This window comes from Onychostruthus taczanowskii, unplaced genomic scaffold (genome assembly GCF_017590055.1).
Source record: "Onychostruthus taczanowskii isolate IOZ18803 unplaced genomic scaffold, ASM1759005v1 scaffold59, whole genome shotgun sequence".
In the NCBI taxonomy this organism is placed as follows: Eukaryota; Metazoa; Chordata; class Aves; order Passeriformes; family Passeridae; genus Onychostruthus; species Onychostruthus taczanowskii.
Window position 1 is genome coordinate 360,107 of NW_024503568.1, and position 20,440 is coordinate 380,546.

The following is a 20,440-nucleotide window of genomic DNA, read 5'->3' on the forward strand; positions in this document are numbered from 1 at the left end:
AAAATACTTCTATTACATGGAAAGCAGCTGATCACTGCAAAATGCAACCAAACAAACATGTCCAGGCAGTAAAAACACTGCACCCAACCAACTGTGTTTCATCCAACCCAAAGAAAGATGCCCTGAGCAGGAAATGCTGTTAGCTGAACATTTCATTTTAAATGCTAATAGTTTGGGCACTTCCCTATTCGGGTGTGTGTTCTTTACCTGTGAGCCTCCAGTTTTCCCTTTTTTATTATTATTGTTGTTATTCTCTGCCTCGGGAGATTTCTCTCCCTCTGTGGGCATAGTTTCCTCCTTCTTTTGATCTGCAAAAATATCAAGTGTAACAGGTTAATTATTCACCTTCATTTATACAATAACAAAACCTACAAGCATATCCTTTTCGGTTCCCAGCTTGTCGCTTTTGCCTCTTCATAAAAACAACAGTACAAATCATTATTACAAAAGAACGAGTCCTAAGAAACGTGGTTTGAAACCCAACCCATGGGGGCTGGAGAGTTAACACCCAGAAAGGGGAGGTTTGGTTTCCTCTCCCAGAGACAGCAGGAAAAAACCACCCACAACCCTCCTCCTCCTCCTGCCCCCTAAAGCATCGACGGCCACTGAGTGGCCGCCGATGCTTTAGGGGGCAGGAGGAGGGTTGTGCATGGGAGGGAAAGAGGGAGGAAAAGAGGAATGAAGGAGGGAAGGATGTGCACAGGAGGGAGGGTTAGCGAAGAAAGGGGGAATGGAGGAGGGAGGTACGGAGGAGGCAAGCCGGAGGGGCAGGCAGGAGAGGAGAAGAAAGGGGGCATAGAGGAAGCAGCACGGATGGGCGGAGGGGCAGCGAGAGAAGAGCGGGGTAAGAAGGGGGAGAACAGAGGGAAGAAAAGGGGGAACCCGGGAGGGCGGGATAGAGGGGGGATGAAGGGTGGAGGGAGGAGCAGAGGGAGGGAGGGGTGTGCACAGGAGGGAGAGAGGGAGGGGGTTACATACCGCTCATCCCGCATTAATGCCCCGCTGAGGCGCCGCTCTAGGGGGGAGGAGAAGGAGGAGGAGGAGGCGGAGGGTGGGGTGGGGGTAGCGGGGAGAAGGCCGGTCGCAGCCGGAGCTGGGAGGAGCGGGACGGCCTATTTTTCCACGAATGGCCGCCGCTGGGCTGTGGCGTAGCTGCCTCTCTCTCCGCCCGCCGCTGCCGCCGGCCTCAGCCCGCCGCCTTGAGTGACAGCTGGGGCCCGGGGTGGGCGGCACGGGGGCGGGGCCCGCCGGGGCCCCAACGACGCCCACTGAGCAGGAAACCGAGCCCAGCCGCCGGCCCCTCGGTCGCCCCGCTCCGCCTCAGCCCGGCTCCCCACGCCGCAGGCACAGGGGGCGGGCCGGAGGCGGGCCGCGGCCCAGGGCCCTCGGCCTCCTCCTCCTCCTCCTCCCGCTCGTAACTGACAGCGCGCGGGAAGCCCCGAGCCGCCGCTTCCCCTGAGGCGCGGCCCCCGCGCCCGCTTCCCCGGCTGCGCAGGGAGCGGGGAGGAGACGCCCCTGCGGCTTCCCCACGGCAGCCAGGGCCTGTTCGCTCTGCCGCCTCTGTGCTCCTTTGTAACAGCGTCCCGCGCCAGCCCTCTGCCTGCGGGCGGGGGAAGGGTGGCTCGGGGAATTGTGTCCACACCTGCTGCGTGGAGGCGGGAACTGCTTCTTCCCTCGCCATTGGCTCGGCTGCGGCGCTGGGCACACGCGGCACGCCGGGATATGTAGTTGTGGGCTGGCGGTGGCGGCTAGCGCGCATGCGTGGTGGCTGTGCCCGGCAGGTGCCTTCGGGGCGGGTCAGCGCTGGGCCGTCCCTGCTCGGCCTCGCTGCGGAGTCACAAAGCTGCCGTCAGTCTGGGCTGGGTGTTGCTCGATTAAAAGCAGATGAATTCCCGTGGTGCTGGTGTTTTCCCCCGATGCTTGTGCCGCTGTTCCCTGCTGCTTCGGCCCCGCTCAGGCTGACTGGCTTGGGGCGATAGCTGGGCAAGGCGAAGCCGGTCGTGGCAGCTGTGGTAGATCTACATTAACCGCCTCCATGGCAAAGCCTGTTAGCCTTACTCAAATTTGGGAAAAAAAATTGGTGCACTTGTGCAAATTTTGCCCTTTCAAGTTTTCTATACTGTATGCCGGATTTGTTTGTCAAGTGCAAAATCACCAGGCTCTGTGATGATTAGTGGCACTGAGCGCCTCTCCTATAAGGGAAAGCTGAGAGAGGTTTAGATTTTTTCAGCCTGGAAAAGAGAAGGCTTAAGGGTTAACATTTTTGCAGCCTTCCAGCACCCAAAAGGAGCCTACAAGAAAAATGGAAAGAGACTATTTGCAGGAACTATTTGTAGTGATAGGACAACAGGGGTACGGCTTCAATCTGAGAATAGGTTTAGATTAGATACTAGGAAAAAAATCTTTTTTGTGGAGAGGGTGAGGCACTGGAACAGGTTGCCCAGAGGAGCTGTGGATGCTCCATCCCTGGAAGTGTTCAAGGCTAGGCTGGAGGGAGTTCTGAGCAAACTGGCCTAGTGGAATGAGTCTCACATGGCAGAAGGGTTGGAACTAGATGATCTTCAAGTTCTCTCCCTATGCAGGCCATTCTATGATTCTATGATAAAACAAAGACAAAAGTGCCAAAGCAGTTCTTTTACCAGCTGTTCAACAGTTTCATCCTCCAAAGGGAGGAGGCCACCCTTCCCTCAATCCCTACTCCAGGCCTGCAGCAAACCCTTTGGAAGAGAGGAAATGTAGAAATACCATTGTATAGTAAGAAAGTGATAGGCATAAGTATGATACAGGTTGTTTCCCAGACATTGTACAGACAGAAAACACAGGTCACAAGTAGAAAATCACAGGACAGAATAGTTTGGGTTGGAGGGATGCAAAAGGATCATTGAATCCAACTCAAGTGTTACATTGTCATGGCAGTGATGAATGATGTTTGTCCCTACTATGAACATAACATAGCCATGCTCTGAATCTCTGCTCTGTTATGTTGTATTGTAGTGGTGAGACACCAGAACTGACCAGCTGTTGGGCCAAAGGAACTTCCTTTGCAGGAAGTTTTTGGGAAGTTAGGATGTGCATGTACCAGGCTGCTCTGGGAGTATTTGATTCCACCTCAGTGCAGGGTTAGACAGAGTAGTTTTCTGAACTCCTTCACAATTCTGTAGTTCTAAAGGTTTCTATTTTCTAAAGAGACAATTTTCTCGTGCGTCAGTCACGTGGTGTGGTTTTATGCATTGCTCCATACTTTTGAAAGGCTTACCCACTGTAGTAGTGAAAATTTAAAACTATGTTCTGAAAATTGGCCCATTTCTTAACAACATATCAAAGACAGAGACATGGAATATCACACATAACGTAATTAAGATTGCTTTTTCTTTCTTTTCTACAGTGTAAATATATTTCTACTTCTTCCTCCCCCAAGCTGTCCAGCCCAGTTTTTGTGAGCTGGGATTCTGAGGCTATCCCACTATTGTGCTTTTAAAGAATATAATTAAAACTTCCTTCTTTCATCTATGAATTCCCCAAAACTGCTTGAATTCCTGCTCTTTCTTTTGACAATTTTTCTTTTTGTTTCACAGCAACAACAGTTGGGAAGGGATCATGACCCCACAAATGCTGAATTATTTGTGTTCAGACAAGCAAGTGGTAGTAGCTCACAGTTTGCAGCTCAGCCTAGTCAGTGCCAGGGAGCAGCAAGACTGGGGCTTCCTCCTTGGAGAGTCCACTGCCAAGGCAGGGCAGTGCCTTCCTGTTCAGGGCACCACCTTTCACATCCAAGCAGGTCTGAGGTAGTGACAGGACTGCTGGTGACCCAGTGGTCATCAGATGAGCAGGAGACTGGGCCACCTGCAGCACAGGGCCAGGGCTGAGCTCCTTGAGAGCTCCAGCTCCTGGACAGTGTGTGGGAGTGTATGGTCAGGCTGTTCAGAGCACCAGAGCTTTCCCGTGCACTCTGCTCTGGAAAGCAGAGTATGCAGTATGGGGTGGGGCACCTCCTGAAGGAAGGGATATATGAAGAAAGGCAAATGTGCTATCCAGGTCACTCAGGTCACACTTTTTTTTTTTTTTTTTTTTCTCCTGAGAGAGACGGGTTTTAAGTCCTATGTATCTTTTAAACTTTTACTGGATTTCCATCTGAGGCTGTAGGTACAGTGCTTTTGAAAAATTTGCTCTAGGGTGCAAAGAGTAACATCTGTCTCAACTGAAGTGACAGATAAAATATGGTGGTGGTGGTGTAGGTGGTTTCAGTAGGGGCACCATGATTTTCATTTTTTATTTTTACCATCCATAGTTACTCCTATACCACCTACTCTTTCCCAAATTCCAAATGTCACTCTTGCTCAAATTCTTTCTGCCAGCTTAAGCTTTCTGAGTCTGCCCCTTTCAGCATTGTTCCCACATGAACCAGTACCTTCCCTTTGCACCCTGACATGGTTGTTCTCTGTGGGCTTTGATTGAAGTCAGCAGTAGTCACCTGTTGAGTTATATGAAAGAAAGATCAGGTCTGAGGATTTATGTCTGTTGGCACAGGAGTTCCAACTGCTAATGGGGATCTATGAAAGTAAAACATCAGAAACGGGAAAAAAATAAGCAAAAGGCTTTCATTACTGCTTTCTTTCAGGCTCGGAACTTTAGAAGTGTGTTGTCACCCAGGAAAAGAGCACAACATGGAAATGTGTGGGTGAGCAGAGACCCACTGAAATACGAGGTTCCTGGCAAGATGTAGCTCAGGCATAGTATCACATGAGGGTGGTTGGTTTGCACAACAGCCCAAACTAAGAAAATCCACTTAATGCTGAGTGTTTATTGCTTTGTGTCTCTCACAGTGTGTATATATTTTAACTACAAAGAGCTTAGCTCCTTGTTTTTGATACTTTAATTATCCTTCCTCTCTATTCATATGTGCAGTTTTTCTGACTCTCTTGTTTGTCAGTTCTTCTGTGTTTTGTTTCTGTTTTCCTAATCTTTTAATTTTCTTTGTTTTCTACAACTTTTTTTCTGTGTGAATTTAATTCCCTGGGTCTTGCTTTTCCCATTATTTTTTGCTACTTTCTTTCTTTGTTCTAAGAGCCACCCATTTCTCCACCTCAAAAATATTCTCTCACTCCAAATCCGCACGTGTGTTGCATTCTTTTTTTTTTTTTTTTTTTTTTTTTCTTTTTTTTCTCCCCCTTTTTAAGCTCCCAAGTTATCTTTATCACTTCTGGCTTGCTCTTTAAGCTGACTTTAGCATTCATTGATTTTTCACCTAACACACTGACTGATATTTTTGAGCCTATTTAGGCATGACTCTCTAGAGCACAGTAGGGCTTGTAATGCTGAACAGAACAACATCAAATATCTTTACAAAGGGAAAAAAAAAGAGGGGGCGTGAAGGGGGAGGGAAAGACAGCTGTCTGCATGCTCCAGTTTCATTGGTTCCCTTCTCTGCCAGCACTTACATAGGTTGTGTTTGGACAGAGAGAGACGAGAGGCCGGCAGCTGCAAACAGCAGAGACAGTAATGACATGGTGGCTTCACAAAACTGTAATGCCAGTTGTAGGGGAGCTTCCATTAGATTAAAAATGCTGCAGCCCTTAGACACAAGGTGCTGAACTACTATAAGACCACACTGTTTGACTGAAGCTGGAGGTGGTGGTGAGAATATTTATATAAACATATGAAGGAGTAATTTTTGTCTGCCAGGATTGTGTAAGATCAAGTATCACATAACTGTATTTCTGAATGAAGCTTATTTACCAGCCCAAAGGCTCTTTTGCCAGTTCTTTCATGCTCCCTTTGTGCTCTTGGTGCTGCTTTGCCATGGAATTCAAATGTTTCCCAAGAAATATAAGCAGGTTTGGATGCATATTTACTCTTATGCTTCTGGTGCTTTTGTTGTAAACTGTCTCAACTCCATCAACAGCAGCTTTGAAGAATTTGGTGATGGCGTAGTGTTACTGATCAGACAGAGCCTGGACCAGAGCCACAGTGGAAATCATGTACTTGGCAAGCAAGCCCCTTCGGCATTGTTCCACATGATCCCAAGTGAACCAAGCAAAAGGTGTTTGACCTACTTGGATTCTGTGGAAAATATATATTGACAACACCATGGGAACTTGAGCAATGATTTCTTTTGTAGCATACTGACCTTACAAATGCATCAGCCTGGGGAACCTTAGACAGCACAGGACTGGATTAAGAATCTTTCCTTTAGGAAGACAAGTAGCAAAAATGAGTGCTTCAGTTCTGATTGCCATGGCCCTAACTTCTCCAGGCCTGAAACACAAAGCTTCTCTTGTACTGCATTCAATTGTACCTGCTTCTCACTCACCTGATGTTCTCCTAGGATATTCTCATGTCATTACTGTGTCATTGCTATGAGAAAGCAGGTATGTCTCAGGCACTGGATCAAACACTTATTCTGAACAGGATTTTTATGGCTCTAGACAGGGCCCATGCACTCTGCACCCTGCTACCATATCAGCTCTGACTATCGGATGACATTGTATCAGACATTGTGAAAGTGAGTTTTTAGTTTAGGAAGGGAAAGTGAGGTCTACCTGACATTACTCAAGACATCAGACTTTGTTTCTTGTCACAGTAACAAGTGACAGCTGCAATCCAGGACTTCAGCATATCCAAGGACACAGTGTGGGAATTGACTTCAGGACATACACTAAGAAGCTTCCCCTACCAGGTAAAAAATGTGTTCTTCCAACACTCAGGATCATGTCATCTAGCAGAGAGATAATCTGCATACCTTAAGGGAGTGATAATTGTCTTCTGTATTCTTTTCTATGCCCAATCTATCACAAGTCTGAAAACTAAAATCAAGTCTTGCCTGAAGTGTGTTTGAATTCAGGGAGTTACTTGATTCTACTTGTCATTGCAATGAAGTATTTTTGGCTTCTCTCCTCCTGTCCCTAGCTTCTGTCAAGTGTAATTCTCTGCAGACATCTTGGCTTCTCCTTTCTCCCAAGCCAGAGAGCCAGCCCCTGTTGGCTGTGTGTGACATACCCTACCATCATCAATCCTAGACTAAGGAGGGAAGGAAAAACCTTGAGATGTAGTTCCTTCTGATGAGGAGATAGATACTCTTAAACATGTAAAACAAATGTGGGAAAGATATGTATAGAATAAAATCTGACAGAAAATCAGGGACTTTTCTTTGAGGTAAACAAGTACACATAGCCAGTGACCACTTGAAAGTAATTAAATCAGTAACTGAAAAGGATTTAGTGAAGATTGCCAATGGATGAGCTCATGAGCTTGAATACCAGGGTGCAGGCACAGTGGCCCTGATGGGTCAGTCTGTTGATCTCAGTGTGTTGGGAGCTTGAGGGATCATAGTCTTCTTGTGTCAGCGTGGCCAGGAGAGAGCTGTGGGATGCGCAGATACCGTGCATCTCCATGTACCACCAACCCTAGCGTTGTCTTCCATGGCTGTTACAAAAGCTTGCAACACAGTGACTCCTTCCTTTTGATCTAGAACCTGGAGATCTGAACTCATGGATGTGGTGGTTTATCCCCAGCCAGCAAGTAACACTCAGCTACTCACTCACTGCCCTCCCTGCCCCGGTGGGATGGGGAGGAGAAACTACTGGGTTTACATAAGAACAGCTTAATAATTAAAAGAAAACACAAAACACTAAACATCAAACATAAAATAATAATAATAGTGGTAATAATAATTAAAAGGTTGGCAACAAAGAGATAAATAAAAATAAAACTCAAGAAAGACAAATTATGCACAATACAATTGCTCACCTGTTGACCAACATTCAGTCCAAGCCTGAGCTGCAATTGTCTCCTCCTGTCAACTCCACCCATTTATGTACTGGGCATGGTATTCTGTGGTATGGAATATCCTTGTGTCTGGTTTGGGTCAGAAGTCCTGGCTATGCTCCTTTCTGGCTTCTTGTGTACCTGTTCACTAGTAAAGCTTGGGAAACTGGGAAGTCCTTGATTTAAAGTAATTATTTCTCAGCAGCACCTAAAATATCAGTGTGTTATCAACATTATTCTCATACTAAATGCAAACGCCACAGTACTGTACCAGCTACTAGGAAAAAAAAATGATCTCAGCAGCAGCCGGGATAGTGGAGAGGACATTTTCCCTGTCACTGACTCCATCAGATGCAGCTGAGGATGTATCCGAGTTTACTACCACTTCCTGTCAAAATGATTGTTTTAATTTCCTAAGTAACCTTGATTGCTGTTGATTTTTCAGTCCCAAAATGCTGCCAGGGCACTGAGATAAGGGAACTGTGCTTTGGGTCTCTGCATGATTAGTTATTTCCTCTGTTTGCTCAACAACATGCTCACACACTAGTCTTCGCACCAAAAAAGGGCTGAATTCATCATTAATATTGTACTTCTCATTCTAGAAATTTCTTTTTGCTGCTGATCTGCCCCACCTGCATTTGCAGAACTCTTCTCATAGAGCCAGATGTGATGCTCAAAAGGATCCTGTCTTTGTCATCATTGACAATATATGACTACACAGAAAGTCATGTCTGATGTAACCAACTTTGCAGTCTCATTTTATGTGGCCCATTGTGTGCAGGAAACTCTTCTGGCTCAGGAAGTCTGCCTGCATCTGTGCTGCCACTGAAAGCACTGCTGCTCTGCCCACATACATGTTTTTTGCTCAGTTCATCTTCCAAAAATGGAGACACTGTGATGGCAGGTGTGGTGATAGGTCCAGGGCATTTTATATTAGTTGTTTAAAGTTGTTCAACTTAAACAGTTCAAAAACAGAATCAGAGAATATGCTGAGTTAGAAGGGACCCATCAGGATCATTGAGTCCTACTCATGACCTGTCTCACCTACTCCTTGCAGTGAAACCAGGCTGGCAGTTTACAAAGTACCAGAGGATGGGAAAATGGGATGAAGTTCAACCAGGATATTAGTTAAAATGCCTGTAATACATGTAGGCATAAACAGGACACTCTGTGTTCTGTGTTACTTGCAATTTGTAATCCAAATTTTGTATGTGGTACCAGTGACCCAGTTCTGCACAGGTCTTGTATTAGTAAATGTAGATGAAAGCTGCATGAGGAACATGTCAATTACAATGTCAGTTCTTGTTTGAGAAAATAAATGAAACCTGGAAATTCAAGTCTACAGGTACAGCAGATGGAGGGGGAATTTTTTTTCTCCTTGAGCTCTAATAGAAAAAAAAAAAACCAAAAAAACAAAACAAAACAGTTGAAACAAGCACAGTCCAGAGCCTCAAATATATTTTCTAATCTTGACTCTTCCATAGGAAACAGTTTTACTTTCATGAAGTGTCTGAGGAGAGGGAACTGAGGACATGAGCCACAGGCTCAATTTTTACCTCTCTCCAAGTCTCAGTGCATTTTATTGTAGAAGAATAACCCTTGCAAAAGAATTGCACTAACAAGGGTCCAGATAGAAGTAAACTTGTTGTAATAGATAATTTCAAGTACCCAGGATTAATGGCTCAAATACTACTGAAGGATATAGCTAAGAGTAGCAAATTCTTGTTACCACAAAGGACTGCTTTAAGCAGTAGGTGGCTTTGCTGGTGTGCAGGAGATTTAGTCGTAAGTAACAAATGAGATCTGATTTAAGAAGTAATTATAGCTGACTCTCTCTGTCACAGTAGCTGCAAGATAGTGAAGATTAGTGTAGTAATCTTAACTGCAGAATGGGTGTCCATAGGCATAAAACCATGAAATCAAAGGCAAAGTATTTTAGAAAATAAAATCCTTAAAATCAACCTGGTAAATATTTAACTACATTATAGTATAATGATTAAAAGCACAAAACATACTGCATTAGATAGTTTATTTGAGTAATAAATAAGCCTATAAATAGTTAAAAGCAGCCCTCGTGATGCCAGGGGAAAGCATCAAGAACAGTGTCATCTGAATTCTGTAGCTGATTAATGTGTCAGAGAGGTTCTGTGAGGAAATGTAAAATTCAAGTGGTCAGAAATAAATCCGAAAGAAGACAAATATTTGGAATCAAAGACCTGCAGGCATCAAGAGATGCATTAAGCTGTCATGAGAGAATGGATCGAAGTCAGCAAGAGGTCTAACCTCTGCAGATGTTACTGTTTAAAACTAGCAGACCACCAGGGCATGAATTTCTGAAAGGCAAGTCACTCAGAAACTGTCATGAAAATATTTAGTACTAAAAAAATAGCTAATTTAAGTTACAACTTTCTGTTGCTTTGAGACTCTAACAAAAGTAGCAAGAATGAAAATTCAGCAGGATCCACTTGTTTGCCTCTTCCTCCAAGGAATGGAGAAACTCTGATGAGTATTTTTCTAACCTCTTCTTAGAAAGTTGAATTGTGGAGATTATACCTCAGTTTTTGGGTGACCTATTTCTGTCTGTAGCTATCCTTGGAGTCAGAAGCTTTTTGTGTTTTATCCTAGACCTTTCCAGCTGTGATTAAAGCCAGAAAGGTTCTGCCATGTCTTCAGTGTCATGAAGCACCATCGTGAAGAAGGATCCCTGCTTTTCAGAATTTTTTACATATTGGAAGGTTGAGATATCACCTCCACACCTGCCATCAGCCTTTATTTTTTAGAGCAAATATTACCTCTCCTTTTTTCAATAATTTTCCATATTTTAAACCATTTAAAAAGTACTCTTTATGTACTATTGTATGATACTATTATAGTACTATTGCACTATTGTATGTACTACCCCAAACAGAGGCTTCTGAAAGGTGAGTTAAGGAAAACAATTGCTAATTCTGCCTCACATATGACATATCTATTAGAATGTCCCAGGATGAGTTTTTGTTTTTCCATCAGTGTGGTGTCATTGATTCTATTCAATATGTGGTTTATTGTAACAGCCAGGTCTCTTTCTACAGAGCTGTTAGTACTCTCAGTTTTGTATTTATGCATTTGATTTTCTTCTAGCGTAAATATAGTACTTGGTCCTTGTATTTATTGAGTTTCATCTTATTGATTACAGACCACTTCTCCCATTTATCAAAGTCATTTTGAATTCTAATCTTTCAGCTCCCTTGTACCTCTTCTCTTTGACATTTTTTTGAGTGTGCTCCCCATTCCGTCAACCAAGTCATATGTGAAAATTTTGCACTGGATCAGATTTTGGCCAGATCCTAGCAGAATTCTGTATTATATATCCTTTCTATTTGAAAACAAAATATAAATAAGTCTAGGAGTATTTTCTGCAAGCAATTATGCACATATTGTGTGCAGCAAGTTAGCCGAGAACAAAATGTTTCTGTACCTTGTTAATGAGAATGTCAAGTAAGGTAGTGCCCAAAGATTCCCATAAGTCAATACACATCTCTTCTACTGCCTTTTTTGCTACGAGCCAGATAATCTGTTAAAGAAAGAAAACACAGCAGTTTATCAAACTTTTTTTTGCAACAAATCTTTTCTGCCTGTTTGTTTTTCACTGACCCTCCAGGTGCTTTAAAAGTGTCAATTTAATAATTTATTAGAGTATTGTTCTTGATGTTGAATTGATGTTGACTGCTGATTTTTCCTTTCTGAAAATGATATTTTATTCTCCCCTATTCAGACTACCCGTTGTTCAAGAATTCTTGAAAACAGTGATGGCAATGCAGTGTTATAAATGTTTTAATTCTAGGACCACTTCACAGAAAATATCTGAGGTAAATATTTGGATACTGTGTGAACATAAAAACTGTGTCTCTGTTCTCGGTATTAATATTTGACACTTGCTTCAAAAGGGGAAAATTATGTAAACACTTTAAAAGACAAAATTTTCAAGACAAAAAATAAAGTAAAATAACTTTTCAGAAGAAAAGTTGTATAACTACTTTATTAGTATTCCTTGTAGCTTTAAGAGACTTTTCCTTCTAAATACTGCTGGCGCTTATTAGAAGAAGCTAGTTAGATACTTACTAATTTTCTCTATCCAAACTACATTATAATAAATTACTGGTTGCCAAATTGCTTCTTTGAAATAAGTCGGTGGTGAAAAGAATTAAAATGTGAACAAAAGAAGAATAGAGATAGTAAGACATAGAAATATTGAAATATAGTGTATTTACACACAACTGGCCATGTTTATCCCCTTACCCCTCAATTTTCCCACTCTTACTCCTCCCCAAATCACCTAAACATCTCCCTTTTCCTGCCTCTGGATCCTCCCCTAAACATTATGTAGTAAATCCTGTACAACTTGAAAATGCTTTTCTCCTGCATTGCATGATGTATCCCACCCCCTTTGCTTGGTCTGGAAGGGGATCTAGAAAGCTGCTTGCTTGCAGCACCTTGACATTATGGCCTTTCCACCTGGACACTGGGTCCCTGCTGGGACAGTCCAGGAAGGAGCCTGAATAAAGTGTTTGTTTCTTGGTACTCCTTGTTCAGGTTGTTCTGTGGCCAGCAGGACCAGGGCAGTGATTGTCCCCTCGTACCTGGCACAGGTGAGGCCACACCTTGAACCCTGTGTTCAGTTTTGGACCTCTCATTACAAGAAAGAGACTGAGATGCTGGAGAGTGTCCAGAGAAGGGCAACAGAGCTGGGGAAGGGTCTGGAGTCCATGTCCTGTGTGGGAACTGGGGTTGTTTATCCTGGAGAAAAGGAGGCTCAGGAGGAACCTTACTGCTCTCTACAGCTGCCTGAGAGGAGGCTGTAGCCAGGTGGAGTTCAGCCTCTTTTCCCAGCTTATCTGGGATAGGACATGAAGAAAAGGCCTCAAGTTGCACCAGGGAAGGTTTAGATTGAATATGAAGAAAAAATTCTTTGCTGAAAGGGTTGCCAAGGCTTTAAACAGGCTGCCCAAGGAAGTGGTGGATCACCATCTGTGGAGGTATTTAAAACTTGTGTAGATGTGACACTTAAGGGCATGGTTTAGTGGTGGGCTTCTCAGTGCTGGATTAACAATTGGATTCAATGATTTTACAGGTCTTTTCCTGTGTAAATGATTATTTGATTGTATTATTCTAGGTTCCTGCCTGCTACTCTGCCTTCCCTGTACTCTGGACTTGTGGAGATTGGTCCTCAGTGGTCTGATGGCTTCTGTGATGGGTCTGAGGGTAGCCCAGCAGGGTATAATTTGGGGTTCCCTATCCTTCCTCTCTCTCTCTGAACATCTTTGTGGACATGCAGGTGAGCTTTAGCACACAACTGAGTAGCTTTTCTGCCACAGATAGCACTCCAGATAATAATTAAAAAAAAACAAAAACAAAAACAAAAACAAAAAAAAAAAAAAACCAAAACCAAAAACAAACAAACAAAAAAAACCAAACCAAAAACAAAAAACCCAAACCACCCCTCTTCCACCAAGTAGTTATAACCTTTCATTTGTAACTGATTTTTGTTAGTGAAATTTAAACCTCTTTGGAGGAAAGCACCTATTTGCTGTTGGTCTTGTAAATACACATATTTGATTCTATGAGTTGTAGGAGGTGATTACTGCAATTTGTTCCTTCTCTTATAAGGAAAAAATATCAGAAAAACAGTGAAGAAGTGCCATTTTACATTGGTCATACTTTCATGGTTTCTTTGGTGGCTTTCTGTTTACTTTGTTTTTGGTGATGATGGAAATATAAGTGATTTCTTTTTTGTAAAGACCTTCATGTAGATTGCCAAGACTCACTTCCAAAGCATTAAAAGTCACATTCTAAATCATAACAAAATTCTTCTCTTTCTTCAATTTTCAGTTATTATGTAAGGAAGAAAAAGGGATCTGCTTTTGGATGCAGCTTGGAATTACGTGGTGCTCAAAGAAGCTGTTGCTAAGAAATTGCAGAGTTCAGGTTTTTCTTCTTAGCAGAAGAATGTGGGCATGAACAGCTCTCCATCAGCCTTAGAAGAACACCTTCATTTATAGCTGTACATTGAAATTTATATTTTAGAGCACAGACACAGTTGTCTGGCATGAAAGACAGCTTTCCTAGACAGCGAATTTGTTGTACATTGAAATAAGCAGTTCACAGAAGTGGACAGAACCAATCTGACATCATGCAGCCTGTTCATGTTAGTCTTCACATGAAGAACTACTAAAGAGTTGTAAAGTCAGAGTTACGTATCTTGTAACAGTGGATAACAACTCTGCACTGGCTAGATGCCTTCTGCTGCTCTCTAAGCTGAACAGGAAATCTAATTCATCTCATGTGGTTTCCTGATGAAATATATACTGCGAATGATAAATGTATGAGTGCTGCTAAATGCAGTTGCTAGATAGTGAAAGATATCTTCTGGGTGGTTTTGGTTTTTTTTTCCCCCTACAATTAAACATTTAACATTGCCAAACAAATTAAATTTGCCAAAACAATGATTAAAGGTCAACATAAAATACAAAATGGAAATTGCTTTTCTCTTTACTTACCTGAAAAATAATAATTAACAGAGAGAGAAAGAGAGAGATTTCTGCTTCAATGTGTATATTTTGCATATTAAAAAATGGAAGGTATTCTCATTGAAGTAACATCTATCCTGAAGCTTCACAAGGACATCACACAGCTCTAGAGTAAGCTCTGCATTGGTGCTTATCTGAGATGACTAAAGAGCAAGAATGAAGTGCCAAACTCTTTGGGTACCATCAAGTCTCCCTCTTGGGGAAGGTGTGCATTCAATCACTAGAGAGAGAAAACAGCCCGACAGTGAAAACAGCCAGACAGTGTCTGCTGAAACCACACAGTGGTGTAGGTGAAATATTCGACTATGAACAGCTAAACTATTTTGTCAGTTTGGCAATAAATTTTATTCTAAGTAGAATTCCCTGTACACATCCAAATGCTAACACTAGCTGTTTTTCCTGGTTCAAACAGAGAGTGAGAAGGGGAACAACTGGGATAACCAAAGTCAAACCTGACACCTTCTGTTTCATGTGATCAGTAAATACTTTGTGCAAAGTTCTTGCAGTCTCTGCGTAAAGCTGAGATAGCTGGCACAGCAAAGCAGGTAGCAGCTCTAGAAGCAAAAAACTGGCACGCTGGAGCTTATGCCAGTTTGATCCCTTCTGCTATTCTGTATCAGAGGACATATTGTAGATTCTTTATTTTCTACTTTTATTTTAAAAAATTATTTTTGTTTTGACAGAGTTTGCAATCTCCCATTTTTAGTTACAGAAAGACTCCAGAAACATTTAACATCTCTGCTTTCTGTAAGTTTGCTTGTTCTTGACAATGCTTGTCTCAGAAAAACCATGATCTTTCAAATCATGGTGGTCTATACTGATCTCACTGATCATTGCAGCACTAGCCATTAGCAAATGCAATTCTACACTAACTAATTAAAGTCTTCTGGGTTTAGCATTTAGTTTGTGTGCTGATTCACAGCAATGTACTTATTTGTGCTGGGTTCATATGCAGCTGTGTGGCTTCATAACTGCCTTTAGCCAATTTGAGAAGGTACTCTTCCAAAAATAATCATTCTTCTTTTTCTTGCCCAGGTGTGCATCACCACTGATTTCCTTGTGGTTGTACCAGTGTGGCCATGCAGCAACTCAGAGAAACTCACTTAACCCAACTGGAAAAAACAGTCACACAACAGATATTTTCTCAGCTAAATTGTTTCAGTTTACTGTGGTGATGAAGCAGCACTCCCCCAACACAAAGGGAAGGTGAGAAGATGTGGCCAGGCACAAATTAGAATTGCACCCTTTCAGCAGCAGTAGAGATCAGCTACAAGAGGTGTGACACCTTTCCTTCGCTGTGGGGTTAGCAGAACATCTCTACACCTATTCTCTTTGCTTTCATGAGGTCTCTTCTTCTTTCTCTCCATGGTAAGAGGCTCAGCAATGCTGTGAGGCTGTGCTTGTATCCTAGTTGGAAAGAGAGACATGCTATTTGGACTCCTGAGCTGCCTTTGCTGGCAGCATGGCCCACATGAACACCTTATAGTTGTTACTTAGCTCAGGTTTCAAGCCTAGACTCCACAATTATCCACACTGGTTTTCAGCTTGAACCTGTGTACAGGGGCAAGTTGACTGATGTACTAGGAGGGAAAACCTAAGTAGGAAATGCAAACAGGAGAAATTAGTCTGACCTTAGGACACATGGGGCAGAGTGAGTTTAAGTTACATGACTTCACGTATAATAAGTGAATGAATAAACCCAGAATGAGGAATGTCTCACAAGGATTCAGCATGAGACATGGTATATGAGCAGCATCAGGACATGTGGTGTGGCCTCACAGCAATTTTAAAGCATATAATTAAAGTTTCATAGAATATGTGGATGGGCCTAAAAATAAGCAGGAAGGATGAAACAGTTACCATTCTCAAAGCACTTGTGAAAGTCAATCCCCTGTCTATCATGCTGCTGATGCAGATATTTACAAAGACAGGCTAATTCTGCTTTAGCTGGTGCAATACATTAACATTCTCTGGAGAGCTACTATGGTATGTGAGACAGCTTGGTCTAGTATCCTCTTTGGCCTTGCTCCTAGTAATTTCTGTTAAGCCAAAAGCTGAAATGAGTGATCAGGCACTACCATTTCACTGGATTTACATGTCTCACAGTACTCTATAATTTGGAGAAGGTCCTTGGATGGGCATTTAATATTCTTAAAGAATTTCAGGTCTAAAGTATGTCAGCCTTTTTTAAAAATTATTCTTTATTGCGGGCATTTTTTACCAAAAAAAAAAAAAAAAAAAAAAAAAAAAGAAAAAAAAAAAAAGAAAAAAAAAGGTTCTTGACCAGCCCAGTATCTCCCAGTCACAAGTTAATGACCATTGTTGCCAATTCTGCCATTTGGTTTCTGAGGAGAGGATGCTCATGTCAATAGATGTGTGCTGTGCCATAGTTTGGGAAGAACCTGTTGGTGGTAGCCCAAGTGTCTGATCTTTGAATTTCAGCAGAAGATCACCCAAACATCTGAAGAATGTGCCTGGGATGTCACTCTTCAGCAGACACCAAATGCAGTGCAGAGAAGTACTGAAAGTATCACTTTAGTATGAACGAACCTGCCCTACCTACTTGACCTTTTTAGCCTATATGTGAAGGAATGCAAGAGTCAGCAGTGACTGTAAATGATCTCAGTGGCCAAGAAAGCCTTGCTCCCCATGCCCTTGCTCCCTTCCTTCCTGATCCACGTGTTCTTGTCTCCTCAAGCACCCATCCTTCCTTGTTCAGGTTATAACAGGCTTCGTTGTCAATTGACATGACACACTGCTGACTGAAGGTGGTTCCCAAAAAGACCTCATTAGCTGTGGAGCTGGCACAATGCAAGCATCAGGAGTGAGTAGTCAGTGCTGGGGCAGAAAGGAAGGGTGGGGAGGGCAGGTAGCAGTGTGTGCATCAGCTGTGGAGGGGTGTTGAGTCAGCTTCCTAGAGCTGTGGAGCCACCTCTCGAAGATGAACAGTCTGTCTTGCAACCAATGACAGTGAAAATGCTAACTAATAAGGTTCTTTAAACTCTGGTTAACAGTGTTGCTAAAATTACTAATGAAGGGAAAAATTGGAAGGTAATGCTCTTCAAGCCTGCCTTTGCTGCAGGTATACCACTGATAATGGATATGCAGCTGAAACTTAATTGGAACACTAAGGAAAGCTTGAGCTATTTATGGTATTTAATAATTTAATAGTACAAAGTGCACTGATTGTAGTAGTATTCATTTTTCTATTTAATTTAATTATTACTTCTATTTCTTAATTATAATGCAAGAGTGTATTTTCGTGTAGCATTTTTTTTTTTTGTGCAGTTCCTATTTTGCACCAGTATTTAATCAAGATCTTCCTGCTGTTTGTAAAAAACAAGTACATTCTGGTATATGCACATTCTGAAAAATTGCTTGAGTCTGTAATCTATGAGATCCTGCAAGGCTCATAAAGAGGATCTTATCACTAAATGTTTATTCCAGGATGTGTAAGAGACCTCTAATTTTTACATTCTTATGTTTACAACACTGTGGTAAAAACAGGGAATTTTATTTCTCCCACTACAGCTGGGATATCAAAGCACAGAGAAGTTAAAGTCTGTACTCAAAAAGGTTATGTAAGATCATGGATCCCAGTAGATGATTTGCTTAGAGTGCTAAGAAAAGCTTTTGTGGAACAAGCACTGAACTTACATCTGCCGAATCCAAGAGAATCTTCCTTACTACTGGACTTTACTGTCTCACTAAGATTGCAATAAAGAGTTCTTTAAAACTGGGTTTGGAGTACTTTGTTGAGTGGGAAGAAAGATTTTCTTCTAAGGGAAGTTTTGAATGTAGGTCACAGGAGGGCAGAAAGGATATAAAATAGCTGCTGATGCACATGGTGGCTTTTATGGGCAATGAAAATGAAAGTTGTAATGTTTTGGAAAAAACAAAACTTTATCCATGACATGAAAAACAAGCTTAAATTAAGGAATACTGGGTTATACTGAAGCCCCAAGGGATTGAAGTCAGTAGAGAATAGTCATCCCACTGGAAAAACAAAGGAGGTACTCCATAGATTAACTTAGAATTGCTCTAGAACAAGATGTTGTTACTTAGAAAGCCAGTGTGCTGACAGCCTGTGCACCTACTCAGAATGTATATAAAATAATAAATTTTAAACTTATGTCTTAAATGTGAAGAATTAAGATGCTGTATTTGTGTAATGGGCTTGCTTTGTTGTACTGATGGTAAATTACTTCTCAGTGTTTAAGATCATTTATGAGTATAACCATGTCTCTAAATTTTGTACCTCTATTCTATATGAAGTCAGTTTGGTTGAGATATTATTGGTAGATCTGCATGCAATTTTCATGGCTAAGAAAGCAAATTTTAAATTGAAGTGCATGAAATGAGGAATGAACATTTTCCACAGGAATTTGCCCTGATGTGAAAGAAATTCTTGGTGGGACCTCTAATCTCCTATGCTTCATATAGGAGACCAGCCTAAAGGAAGAAAAGAAGTGAATTCTCAACAGGTGGCATAGACAGAATATACTTTATTATCACTTGCCTTATTCTGGGAGTTTTAAGTGTCATTGGTAGCAGAACTGGACTTAGGTCTGTGCATGACCTAGTTTGACTAGTCTTACTTTCCAGAATATAGTTTCATTCAATGAACTTTTTATATTTTCATACTGTAGTATTCGACTTTTAATTTTGTTTTAATTTTTATGACATTTTATTAATAAAACTGATTTTATACAATGCAGTGTATATAGATAAATGAGTATTATATATATGTATATAGAAAAATGAGTATTTTTATATATATGAGTGTGTGTATATATATATATATATGTTATTATATATATATGTTGTCATTTTACCAGTTCCATGAGTAATGTATTTTCTGATCACAATATTTTCTTCTATAGTCTATATAAATGTGCTATTTATATGTTTTATAATAATAAATTATTCTCATCAGGATGTTCAGAGTATTTGATTTAATGAATGAAAACTAGTTATGAATGCTAGAATTACAGACAGATTTTATTAGATAATCTTGAAACAACAAAATTATTGAATATATGGAAATTGTCAGAAAGCAGCAATATATTTTAAAAAAGGAAAACCATATTCGAATTATGCAGTGAGTTTTTTATTCTTATATTGTCCAGATTAATACTGTTCCAGTGATTTTACAAATAACTGTTTCCACTGCATTATATCTTTCTTCCTTTCCCTGACCAGTATTCCTGATAAGACTCACACAAGTAAACACCGACACATTTGAGAAAGACACAGAAGGTAAAATTTCCTGGGATGTATTTCCATAATCCCTTTTTCTAACATTTTGCTGTCCCTTGAGAAGGGGAGGCTTTGCTCCTGCTGTGCTCACAGGGCCTCATTGCAAGCACTGTTGGCCCCTACAGAGTTCTTCCTCCTTCTTTACTAGCTTTGATATTCATCAGCCCCCTCCCCAAGCCAACTGAGCTCACTGCTCAAGAAGCTCACTGCTCATAGGAAATGTTCTCTTTTGCTGTGCTTGTGTGCTGTGTCACTGAGCTGAACAGGTCACAAAGAGGTGCCCAGTGCTGCCTACATGGTGGGAGCAGGTGCTAGGGGACAGAGAGGAGTGTTTTTTCTCTTTTCCATGGTGAAGAGTTGTTTCATCAGCTCACCCTGCTTAATGTAACTTCAAGTTCATTTAGTGAAAAAAGAATGGTTTTTTTTTGCTAGGTCAATTACTGTGAAGACAAGATAGGGAAACCCCTAGAGGGACTGTAGCCTCTGGGTGACTCCCAATGGAATAACAACCATGGCAATGGTCATTAACAATGAAGGCATTGTGTTGATATGGCATTTAACATTGTACTGAATTACCCAATAAGAATTTTCAGAAATTGTTTGATCAGCTTTATTCTGAAATTATTTAGCTGGAGATACTCTAATGAAGGATTTTTTACAAGTGATGACTTTTTTTTTTTTTTTTTTTTAATGAGGCTGTCCCATATTTCCTAACAGAAGTGATTTTTAGCTCTCTGAGATTCTGTTAATGTACGCACTAATGTACAGCATCAGCTCTTCACAGCAGCCTAACAAAGTTTTGAAGATTAAGCAAGTCTTCTCCCAGCAGTCTCACTACCTATTCAAAGGAT

General features: G+C 41.5%; 1 protein-coding gene and 1 long non-coding RNA gene across 3 annotated transcripts in view; one reads left to right on the forward strand and one right to left on the reverse strand.

Annotated features, from left to right (window-relative positions):
* SP4 (Sp4 transcription factor) overlaps nt 1-1,408 on the reverse strand; it is a 26,747-nt gene extending 25,339 nt beyond the window's left edge. Inside the window, exons 1-2 of the mRNA XM_041418243.1 lie at nt 979-1,408; nt 208-308 (exon numbers count right to left, since the gene is read on the reverse strand). Coding sequence (XP_041274177.1) covers nt 208-308; nt 979-985 — 108 coding nt within the window. The 5' untranslated portion in view covers nt 986-1,408. The remainder of the gene's footprint in view (nt 1-207; nt 309-978) is intronic.
* LOC121343253 lies at nt 733-14,330 on the forward strand. 2 transcript variants are annotated; one of them, XR_005953669.1, is made up of 7 exons: nt 733-844; nt 6,581-6,676; nt 10,390-10,685; nt 11,519-11,612; nt 12,337-12,392; nt 12,917-13,078; nt 13,633-14,330. It is a non-coding gene; the product is annotated as an uncharacterized LOC121343253 (long non-coding RNA). The 2 variants fall into 2 exon arrangements; XR_005953670.1 differs by lacking the exon at nt 12,337-12,392.
* The last annotated feature ends 6,110 nt before the right edge of the window (nt 14,331-20,440 follow it).